Source organism: Sebastes fasciatus, chromosome 12 (assembly GCF_043250625.1).
Source record: "Sebastes fasciatus isolate fSebFas1 chromosome 12, fSebFas1.pri, whole genome shotgun sequence".
Taxonomy (NCBI): Eukaryota; Metazoa; Chordata; class Actinopteri; order Perciformes; family Sebastidae; genus Sebastes; species Sebastes fasciatus.
In genome coordinates, this window is record NC_133806.1 from 12,777,602 (window position 1) to 12,789,761 (window position 12,160).

At 39.7% G+C, this 12,160-nt stretch overlaps 1 protein-coding gene across 9 annotated transcripts in view; it reads right to left on the reverse strand.

Moving 5' to 3' along the window:
* Positions 1–55: 55 nt before the first annotated feature.
* Positions 56–12,160, reverse strand: part of arhgef1 (Rho guanine nucleotide exchange factor (GEF) 1) — a 54,153-nt gene continuing 42,048 nt past the window's right edge. For all 9 annotated transcript variants that reach the window (XM_074654914.1, XM_074654911.1, XM_074654913.1 and 6 more), the window contains 13 exons: positions 11,119–11,233; positions 9,767–9,867; positions 9,520–9,594; positions 9,328–9,403; positions 7,886–8,053; positions 7,686–7,773; positions 7,494–7,595; positions 7,292–7,347; positions 7,038–7,181; positions 6,803–6,928; positions 5,678–5,862; positions 5,100–5,204; positions 56–3,262 (listed from right to left, as the gene is read on the reverse strand). In XM_074654914.1, coding sequence (XP_074511015.1) covers positions 5,130–5,204; positions 5,678–5,862; positions 6,803–6,928; positions 7,038–7,181; positions 7,292–7,347; positions 7,494–7,595; positions 7,686–7,773; positions 7,886–8,053; positions 9,328–9,403; positions 9,520–9,594; positions 9,767–9,867; positions 11,119–11,233 — 1,311 coding nt within the window. In that variant the 3' untranslated portion in view covers positions 56–3,262; positions 5,100–5,129. The remainder of the gene's footprint in view (positions 3,263–5,099; positions 5,205–5,677; positions 5,863–6,802; positions 6,929–7,037; positions 7,182–7,291; positions 7,348–7,493; positions 7,596–7,685; positions 7,774–7,885; positions 8,054–9,327; positions 9,404–9,519; positions 9,595–9,766; positions 9,868–11,118; positions 11,234–12,160) is intronic.

The window sequence follows — 12,160 nt, forward strand, 5'->3', positions numbered from 1 at the left end:
CACAATTTATTCTAACATATTTGGCTTGTTACTATATAAAATGACAAAACAGGAATTTATTTCCCCAATTTATTTAAAAAATGAAGAATTAAAAAACAAAACGTACCACAATTTTCCTTAAGTATACATCATTAAAGAGCCTCTTACACGATAAAAAAAAAAAAAATCAAAACCCAAATACACATTATAGTTCTTGCATATTCATTGTTTATAGATAGACATGATGGCAGATGCCTGTATGACAAGGAGCAGTGTCTTTTCTATACAGGGCACTGGCTGGCTGAGTTGGCAGAGGGCTATTGCTGTTATGGAGGTGGACACAAAAACAGAATCCTGGGATGATCTCTCTCAACTAGTCAATTTGTCATCGTCTCTCACTCTCAGAGGTCGATTTCACAGTCCTCCATGAAAGACGTGATTGTGTTTGCAGACTTAAGAGCCCTTTATGAAGAAAACAACTTGATCGTCAGACAAGGCACCGCTCTATAAATACATTTTCTATACATCTAGGTATTTGTATATAGAATGCACGAGGAAAAGCATTTAAAGGAGAGAGAGCGAGGAGTGCCTGTAGCAGTCGTTCAGCCACTTAAGTAAGCTGGTGTTTAACTGGGTTTCACCTGCTGACCACTGCAGCTTGGCAGTTAAAAATCCCTGGTCGAGATGATCTGTTTAAACGTATCCCATCGGTGAGCTGGATAGCCACAGTAGGCAACAGAGCGGGTTTGCACTTTAACGTGCACACCAAAAAAATATGTCATGGTTACAATATTTGCATAATTGTTAAATTCATTCATGCATAGACAAGTTACAGACAAATCCTGTCTCTCTCACCATTATGGCCAAAATGCATAGTACATAATTACAAAAGCTTGTTTGAAAAACAACAAGAAAAACAGTAACAAAACCTCCCCGACCCGTTTAAGTAAATCAAATGAAATACACAACATATGGTGAAACTGTGCGGTAGGAAAAAGGTGATCATGCTATCACAAGTGAGGGTATTATCAAGAGGTGTGTGTAGCTAATAAGCTTAATAAACAAAAAGAAGGGGGCTAATTTATGCTTTCTCTACATTTTTTTCTTCCTTGAAGCTAACATCTATGTACATCTTACAAGAGGAAGAAAGCTTTTATGATTTAGCATCTTGTGACACTCGAGTGACTAACGGCACCGACGAGTTCACACTGAGGTTCAGTGGGGTCAAAAGGGGGCGTTTGTTGTTATGGCAACGGCGAGAATGCATAATAAGGAAGTGATCATGATCACAGTGCTGCTGGTGAGAGCGACCTTGGACTGAGACGGCAGTTTTCCTTTCTCCAAACCGTCAACCTTTCCTTTGTATCCTCATCTGGCTTCACTTTTGTCTTGTTGCCTTGTCCTTTTTTTTTCTTTCTCTGCTGCTGGAACAGGTCCCATGCTCATGTTTAATAACTGTCCTCTATATAGGTCAGATCAGTACAGTCACACCGGCTTCTACGCACACTCGCTGTCCCAAACAGACAACCTTTTCATTAATTATTTTTGCTGACGAAAGTCACTGAAGTGTATGCAAGAAATCACAGATCTTCAGATTAAGTTTGGGTGTGTTCATATTTTAACATTCTTCATCTCCGTATCTACATCTATTAGAGAATCAAAAACCGGGTACTGGGTAACTGTTTTTTTTTTATTGACAACCAATGCTTCATTCTCCTATGTGCTTTTGAAATCCCTTCACTTGCCACATGTTGGGAGTTTGGGGAGAGGAAACTGCACTACTGAGCGATCGCTCCTGCATTAAGTGACTACACAGATGAAGCATTAAGAGAATTACAGCTGGTATATGAGGATCTTTGTTACGTCTTTGGTCCTGTGTGCACGACCACAGTTACGTCACTACTCGGAAATTATATCATCATAATTACAATCAACTGCTGAATAAAAATAAAAGACAGTTTGGATACAAATATTGCTACCAGGGAAGATTAGAATCTTTTGCTAATAACGTGAATCTAACGTCATATAATACAATTTATAACCTCGTCTGAAGTCTGTGTTTTGGATCAAGAGCTGTGAATCTGGGGAAAGGTGACGCTGGCACTGAACGACCTTCTGTGGCACTGGGCTCTCAGTAGGTGTATGTGTGTGTGTGTGTGTGTGTCTACATTTTTCAGTACAGTGAGCTCAAATCCTAATCTCCTGTTTTCTACACATCCTCTCGTAACCGTCTGGTTCAAGCCGGCTTCAAAATAAACCACCTCTAAACTCACTCCTCCATCCCTACATCTCTCTTGTTCACTACCTTGATCTTCGTTACACATTCCAGTTTTGCCTTCTTATGTTTTCTCTTTTCTCTAACACACCTTTTTTTGTTTTTCAGCCCAGTGCTGTAACACTTTCACTCAGGTGAGGCATCTCACTGACCCGACAGCACTCAGAGGAATAAATAAAAGCGGTAAATACAAACAAGTCTCCATTATTAACAGCATGATTACCTATAGTGCCACTATTTATAAATGTTTCTATGTGACCTAATGACAGTAAGAACCCTCCAAACAAGCACATTCTTAATTAAAAAACTTTGTAACACACATACACACACTTTCTTGCATGCAATATTTTCAATAATGAGGGCTGCCTACATGAAGCCCAACTGTTCAAAAGCTGTACTGAATAGAGAGTAAATAAATTTCGCAAAAACAGTGTGGATTCAACTTAGTTTGATCAGAAAAAAAGTGCATCCTTGTGATACTTTGGCATAGACTAGAAATAACACTTTATATCAGCAGTAGTAATTCAATACATCTTCAAACGCTACATTGGCCCCTGAAGGCTTCCACCTTTCCCCTTTACTGCACATGTGCTATTAGCAATAATGTAAATTATTTTCTCGCGTGCATATCTCTGGTGTGCGTATGTGTGTTACAGCAGATCGCAGTCACTATGTTTTGTTAGGCAGCATCTCTCTCACAGCAAAAATATTGCTTCGTTTTTTTTTTTTTTTGGCACCTCTCCGCAAAAACAATGTCCCACTCAAAAGTAGGATGTCCCGTCTTATTTTTTTTTCTTTCTTTGTATACCTCTCTACCAAGCATGCACGCAAACGGACACACATACACATGCACACGCCCTCCCATGCTCTCCATCACTGAACCGCTGCACTGTGCATAAAGCCCCCTAATGCAGCAGAGGGTCCGGGCATGACTTATGAGGGTTTAAGGAATTTCCAGGGAAGCCTCTGAAAGTCACTCTTGCACTCCAAACCAGCACCAGTAAAAATCTAAACAGGAGAAAAGACGAAGGGGAAGTTTGAATGTGAGATAACAGCATGTGAAGTTAATGAGCTTGATGATGAACAAGAGCATAATTTCCAGGCACTTTTACAGTTTCAGTTTGATTTAGTCACTTAAATATCTCTAAACAGTGTCCTCTGACTTAACAGCTGCAAGAAAAGCAGATGAGACTAGAACAATGTTGTTTTGCTCATCAGTCGCCTTCAGTTATTAAGAGAGCTGCCGCGAGTGATTTTCAGACCCTTTTTCTCTGAGCTTCGCCTCTCGGGATACACACAAGCTGCCCTATCTTATTTATGGAGGTTGTTTGGGTTGGAAGCAGCCCGACAGGAAGGCTGCAGACATTTCTCAGGACTAAGAAAAGTCCTCATGTTTTATTTTGGGTAGAACAATCATTTGAAAACAATCTAATCAATATTTTTATTTACAGATGACCATCAAGCCTCTATCAAGTAAACTAAACAGGATTTTATTTTGGTTTAACACATTAATAATTCAGAAATGTGTTGGTTTTGGTTTCGAGACTACTTTTTAAAGGTCTCAATCTTGTCTCGGAATCGACCGCATTTTTACTCGGCCTTGTCTCGGTCTCAGACAAAGACTCAGGATTTTATCTCAAGACCGCAGGGATATCATTAAACTGCCTGTTTATTGTCTGATTTATTTGTTAACATTATTACTGTGATTGCTCATAGAAAACAAAGGGATATTCCCTCATATAAAATTCATCTCTGCAATGCCTTTTGATTATTTTATCAAGACATTTCTCATGGTACACTGATACATACACACATATACAGTATATACTGTAAACTGTATGGCAATAAAAGAGGTGAATGAAGAGGAATCTTCATTTGTTTTTATGGGAATGTGGATCTTTCAGATCATTTGGAGGACAACCTATGGTTTGTATTTTCCACATTTTATCGCAAGTGTGTCATGCAGTGTGGGACTCCCACTGGTCTGGTCTTGGTCTTGACCCAGTCTCTCCCTGCCTTGGTCTCAACCCCTCAAAGTCTTGGTCTTGTCTCTGCCCCGCTACACTCTGGTCTTGGTCATGACTTGGGGTCTTGACTACAACACTGGTACATGGCATTGTAATTATTATTACCTTCTTTTTTATTCTTGTTCATTAGTGTTTTACATTTTAGTTATAATACATTTTATCTCATTTTATTGTTGGGGATTTTATTTCATTCTTCAAGGTTTGATTTTATCTCTTTTGCTGAATCATTTTGATTTTCCCATTTAAAGCACTTTGTAACTCTGATTTGAAAAGTGCTTTAGAAATAAAATGCATTATTCTCATATCATAATCATTATTATGGAAAGCCTGATAACCATTTTATTTTGCTGGATTGAAGCAGGAAATTGCCCACAATCCCATTTTGTTGTTGAGAAAGTAGGACTGTCCTCACCCAAAGAAATTCTTAGTGGACTAACACTCATATGATTTTGTTGACTAATCGATTAGTTGATTTAATGAACAAATCTGTAAAACTGAGTTTCTTCACAAAGAATCATATAAAAGCATGACTTTAATTATTGTGTATACCAGAGATGTGCTCATAGGTTTCTTGGAAATAAGTCATTCAGCATGAAAGCATACAAAACAACTAATCGGCTAAGGAAATCTTAATCGACTAAGACTAAAACAACCGATTAGTCAACTAATCGACAAGAGAACAATCTGGTGTCTCTCCACTTCTGAAACTAAACCTATGCCCCTGATGATGAATTATGATACTTAATCAGATACCTTTACTTAAATTATACTTGAGCACTTTAAATATAACAATACGTTAAATAGTTCAGTGATCTCACCTAGTGGCCAGCAGGTGGCGTGATGGTGTCTCACTGGAAGTTCCCCCCCCCCAGTGAGAACTTGGAGAGGGCCTCCTGCAGCCTGTGGTGCTCCTCTTCTACAGTCTGCAACACGCAAAATCAATATCACCTTAGGAACTGAGGACAGACACTCGCATCCCCACCCCCTCACACACACACACACACACACATACATACACACACACTTCAACCTCCGCCTCTTAACATCCTCTCTTCGTCTCCCTCGCTGCTTCTCTGACACATCCCATCGCCGGCGCTAGACATAATAGCCATTTTCAGAGAAGTCCAATTTCACAAGGCAATTTTCAGCCAAGCAATAACAGCAGTGGTTAAATGGTTTTCTATTCTCTAGTTTCTCTTTTGTGCCATTTTGGCCCCATTTGTCCAAAGTATACCACAGCTCGCTCCTTACTTAAGTTATCCTCAGTGAAATCCTTGATGCCCAACTGTGTGTCTCTATCCAGTCGGCTCCCATCTTTTGTTATGTCTCTCATCTTTATCTGCCCCTGTCATACTACCTGCTCCCTGCTTTTCTCTATACTCTCATCTCCCCTCACCTGTAGTCTCTTTAGTTTTTCCTGCAGACTGCGGAGCCTCCTGCACACTTCGTCCTTCCTCTCCTGGGACAGCACCAGGGGCGCACTGATGCTCCTCTCCTCCTCGCCCTTCGTCCCTGCTCCTTCTTTTTCACAAGAGTGATCGTTCTCCTCCTCCGCTCCCCGGTCTGTGCTCTGGCTTTCTTCTGTGGAACGAAAGACTCAATTTAGATGCAACACTATGAGTCAGTTTTGTTTTGAATTGTAGTAAATTCTGCCCAGTAAAACCGTGGATTGTAAAGCTTCCTGGTCCCAATGTAACCTCCTGATATTGTTGAATTTCTCTGTAATGTCATTTGATGGTGAAATAGATCTCAAAATCCAGTTTTTACAATAAACAACAAGAAATTGCCATTATACCAAATAATTATTTTAGAGAGTGTAAAAGTGCACTATTCATGTTTAATAACTCTTTTAAAAGAGACAGTGTGTAGGATTTGGTGGTATCTAGTGATGTGGTTGCAGATTGCAACCAACTGAGTACCCCTCCATTCATCCCTCCCTTTCCAAGACTGCGGTAACGTGAGCCGCAGAGTGCAAAACCGTGGTAACGCCGTTCACCTTGCTCAGAGGCCATGCTTACCATAATAACACTATTTTAGGAGCAACAGAAGTCAGACGGCGGCTGGCAGTACCACGGTTTTGCACTCAAGCAAAAGCAAGCGTGTCGGAGAACTACGGTGGCCTTCAGGTGACGTAAAAACGTGAAACACTCTCTATAGCCAGTGTTTGGTTTGTCCGTTCGTTAGGTTTTTTCAACTGCAAATTATGCAGTTTGTCAATATCTGTTTTATCTTATACGATACAGTTTTCACTCAAAGGTCAAGGGACTAGTTTCTTCACTCTAGCTTCAAGACGGAGCCCGCTACAACCTCTGAAATACAGAATAGCGGCAGGGCCCGCTGGTAGTGTCAGATTGTTAAGAGGTTAATAGTTTAAATAATAATGTATCAATAAAATATTGCCGTGCGAAATATCGCGATACTATGCTGTATCGATTTTTTCCCCCACTCCGACTATACTAGCCTTGTAAAATTTCAACTTGCCATTTTTACTAACTTACTTTTGCTTAACACAAAAGCCTACCTGTCGACTGACAGCCGTCCATTTCTTGACTGGCCCTCTCTGATGGCTCCTCTCCGTTTTCTTCATCAGGCTGCGAGTCTTCTGACAGACTGATGCTACCGACCAACAGCCTTTTCAGCGACATGACTAACACATGAGACACATTCAGTGTTTTCATTAGAAGGACAGGCAAGCTGCTATGAAAGAAAGGAAAGACGGTTACATAAAAATCATCTATAGAAGCCCCCTCACTCACCTTCATCCAAAGCACTGTTGGCCACCTTCTCCTGATCGCTGTTGGAGTGGGCTATCAAGTCGAAGCCTTTGTCTGACAGGAAATCAATCAGCCTGTGCCTGGGGTCTGAAGACTTGTCATCCGTCAAGCTGTCCTTATCTCGATCTACAGACAGACACGAGGCTCAAGTTTGGCTCCAGCTTTCAGAAATGTGTAACAATAACAAATTTGTGCTATTTATTAAGTGTTCGGCTGATAAAGCGCCGCGGTCTCACCAATGCTGCTGCTTTTCAAACCGCCATTCTCAGTCGGGCTCAAAGGGGCAGTCAGCCTGACGGAGAGAAAATGACAAAAGAAATGAGATATTTTGAGGATAGGTGAACTTTGGCAGCCGATGAATACATCTCGCTCTTTCAACAGACGAGTAAAACACACACACACACACACACACACACACACACACACATTGACACATACGCAGAGGGACTCAGGGGAGATCCTCCAGGAGGCAGCGTCAACCTCATGGGTGCTCCGCTCTTCTTCAGATCATCCACTGCTGTCTTTATCACATCAGTCCAGCTGTAAACATACACACACACAAATGAGATTACAATGATTTACCTTCTGACACAAACACGATTAATCTGTGTGTTTCTCTCGGACACTTACAGTTTCCTCTCTCCAACAGACTGAGCCACCAGTTCATAGATCTGGGCACCGCTTTCCCACGTAAATATCACATAGAAGGCCTTCCGATCTGACAGAACAGGAGGGAAAAAACAGCAATTGGAAGGTTGAATGATATTGATCTCACAATGGAAGTGACCGTGAAACTACTGTACTGTACTGTAATGTTGTGTGCGGCTAACCTGTGGCCACCTCCCGTAGGAAGACTGAGTCCAGTTTGATGATGGGGCTCAGCATCTGCTTGCCCTCCTGCACTGCGATGTTACTCTTGCTCTGGCATTTGAGGACCATCTTGTCGTCCTGCCTCTGAAGGAGCACCAGCAGGTCCCCGAGCAAAACACACTGCACCTCTGAGAGATGGGAAGGAGGAAGAGTAGGACGGTGAAGCAGGGTTATTATAATTAACTAAAATCAAAACAAGCAGTGAAAAATATTTTTGGTAAACTGTAACTAAATAACAACTACATCCTTTAAGAAAAATTACAACTAAACTGAAATGGTATTAACTGGATAAAAACAAATAAAAATAGAATAAAAATTAACTGAAATTAATTTCCGTTTTAGTTTTTTAGCTAGAATATATCACTGCCGAACAAAGGAGACAGCATGAATTTCTGTCAACTCTTGTGATCACAGAAACTGAACCGACTTGACCTTCCAGGAGATGACGCTATGCCGCAATTACTTCACTAAAGTAGCACGAAGATTAAACATTACGTCCATTCCTACACAGATCTCCCACCCTATACTTTGGGTGTATATGTAGCTTCATAGCTGGCCCTAACAAAAATAAACTAAAACTAAATATATAGAAACTGAAACTAAACTAAAACTAGCAAGCACACTTTGAAAATGAACTAAAATTAAAATAAAATAAAAACTAATTTTAAAAAGAAATTCAAAAGGACTATAACCTCACAGTGAAGAGGAAAAGACAGGGAGGAAGAGATGGTGTCTGCCGTCTGTCTTCTCAATTCCTCATAGGTAATTTTTTTATGTGTATGGCTTCGTTACTTTAGACTGTTCTTTTAAGATATATTTATTTATTTATTAATATATTATTACCAATTTCAAATATAGTTTAAACATCTTGACTTGATTGTTTTTACTGTTGTGATTAACAACAGTTTTTCTTTCTTCTCTTATCTATTGTGTGTCTATCTGTTGATCCAGCTGCATATAATTGCCCATACAGGAATAAATAAAGTTGAACTGAATTGAATTGAGGTTTGAAGGTATTGAATTGAACTGGATATTAAAAAAAGGAAGTCAAGTGGTCTATGAGGTCGCAAAAAAAAATAACCCACAACACAGCTGGGTTTCCTTTTATAACACACTTAAATCTATACAAATTTGAAAAGGGGAAATGAAGATATATATCCCAAAATAAACCATTGCGGGGGTTTTTGCATTTTGGAAACAGATAAATTGCAATCTATGTGAATGTTATTAATTAAATATAATAAATATTAGCATGAGTCTAATAAATTGTTTAACTGTTCAAAAATGGCTCAGCACATTTTTAAATGTTAAATTTAAGATATTTGTTATTGTTTCTGCAGCAGAACACTGATAATCCCAGGCAGTTTGCACAGATGTAATGCACATATAAGCATATATTTACCAATTGCCTTCTCCTTTGTGACTTTCCAGGTCACAGGGCCTTCAAAAAGCATCTTCTTCTGAGTCAGGTCGATGTTCTAGAAAAGATGGTGGGAGAATAATGAGAATGTTTCTTGCAACGAAAAATGTCAAAGAACTCAGATCTGTAAAGTTCAACCATGTGTGCAAACAAACTTTGTTGAAAGAGCCTTACCTTATATTCTGTATAAAGCTCATTACTGGGTTTGAGCCCTGATGTGTCCAGTCTACGCTGGTAGTCCTTCAGATTCTGGGAACAGAAACAGAAAGGTTAGCGGGTCAGAGAGGATCAGACAGCACAGACATAGATGTCGTCTAACAAGCAGAGACCTTCAGAGGGCTCAAGATGAATTTACTAGACTCCAATTGGTGCTCAATCACTACATAACAGTGCGCTGAGTGATGGATTGTGTGCTTCTCACCAATAGGTTCTCCATCACTTTGACCTCCTCATTGACATGGTTGAGGATCTTTCTGCAGCACTCTGCGCTCTGCTGGATCCTCTCCTTCTCTGTCGGGTCCTCTGGGGAGAGACAGAAAACACAGAGTTGAGGAAAATGCAGCTTTCACAGCAGAGCCCAAACAAAAAGCCATAAATCACGAGCGTACACAAAAAAATCTGGGACGGACAGTATCGATTGTTTAAATGTTTTGCTGGTGTGCTTTAAGTTAGTCCACATTTATCCTGTGTTCTGATACAGATCGGCACATGTGGTTTAAAACATTAACATAATAATATTCTGCATTCTGGCCGAAAAAAATATGTAATTTACTCATAATTTCCACATTTCCACAAACTGATATATCATCATATGGTGCCATAAAAATACAAGCCCATGTATCAGCTTGCAAAATCTACAAAAACACCAGACATGGAGTCATTAGTGAATGATTCTCTGTCACTTTCAACAATTTTTATTCCACCTTTTCCCTTTGCTTTTTAACAAACCGGCATATTCATATGGGAAATATGATTATATATACAATGAAACAATATTGTTCATACTGTGGATGATCCCTTTAATATCTGCGGATATATTAGAACACTACTGGTCAATGTTGTTAATTAATGAGCAGAACTGTTTTAAAAGGTACAGTGTGTAGGATTTGGTGAAATCTAGTGGTGTGGTTGCAGAACTACGGTGGCCTTCAGATAACGTCTCTAGAGCCAGTGTTTGGTTTGTCCGTTCTGGGCTACTGTAGAAACATGGCGGAGCAATATGGCAGACTCCGTAAAGAGGACCCGCTCCCTATGTAGATATGAAGGGCTCATTCTAAGCTAACGAAAACACAACGATTCTTATTTTCAGGTGATTATACATTAATGAAAACATAGTTATGAATATTATATTCCATTTCTGCCAATAGATCCCTCGAAATGTTACAGACTGTTCCTTTAAGCTACAATTGGATTTTTATATGATTTTTGCATTAATGTAATGAAGTGGCCTTGATTGGTCAAGTATTTAATTTGCTGAAATAACAGTTATATTAACAATTTACCAACAGATTTCTAAAAAAAAAGTATTATCTCACAATATGCAGTATATTGATATCGTGATATAGTTCAATATAACGTGATAGAGGATTTTGTCCACCCGTTTTCACATTTTAATAATTAGCATATATACTAATTATTAAAATGTGAAAAGGGTTAGGTCACATGTCATCAGTAGAAGCATAGGTCTCATAAATATGTTAACACTTAGCATACTGACTTCCACACAAAAGTGAGCCATAACCAGGCATGGGACACACACACACACACACACACCTGTGTTCTTGGCGATATTTTCCAACAGCAACGGGTATTTGGTCAGTCTCTGCATCTCTATGGGAATGATGTCCTTGAGCTGCAGCCTGCGGCACTGGGGCTTACTCTCTGCCTCCTGTGATTCAAACACACACACATACAGAGTCAGAATGAGAGCACAGCTATGACACCTCTTGCATATCCAGGCATCTGTGAGTGCATTCACATGTGTCTTTCCATTAAACCTTTAAAGGGGAAACCCACCTAAATTAAGAATTTCAATATGTTATTTCCATGGCCTTGGAAAGTTCAATCAGTATTTGTGAAACCAGAGAAGTAAGTCTCAAACTTGTGATGTCATAGGGTATAAAGGCTGAAACTGCTCCATAGACACTGGCTGCATCCTCTGCACTACTTACTCAATATGTGTATTATTGTTCAACATACTTTTGTGTGATTAAACAGTAGCATGTATCTTTTCGGACGCACTGAGCAGTAATTTACGTTTCCAGTTCCTGAGAGCCTCCTTGCCAGTTGGAGACGTGTAACCATGGTAACGTGTGCCAACCTCCTGCGACTAAAACAACGATTTGTGAGAATCAAAGTCTGAATTAATTTAAAATATATATTACACCTAGGAAAGTGAAATCTTATACCTACAGTTAAATTGAAGCATTGATGTTGACAGAGCTGTCCGTAGTGTCCAATGTTGCATACTGTAATATTTCACCGGAAATAGTATGCAATTTGCGTATTCATATTAAGGTTTCGGACATACTAAAAGATTTCACATACTGTATTAGCGTACTAAATAGCATGTTAGTATGGGATTACGGACGCAACCAATGAATGGGAGACTTTTGGTGCCTTCAAATGGGGTCATGTTTACAGTGTTCACGAGTAGAGTCCATATGAAAGCCCCCCTCTAGCGGTATCCACATGCTAGCTTGCTAAATTTTAAGCCTCTGTGGCTTCTAGACACTGACAGTAACCTTAATATTGCCGTTGCTTAGCAGCGGTGTTCTCACGACTTAACCACTTGAACACCAAGCATATTGTGTAT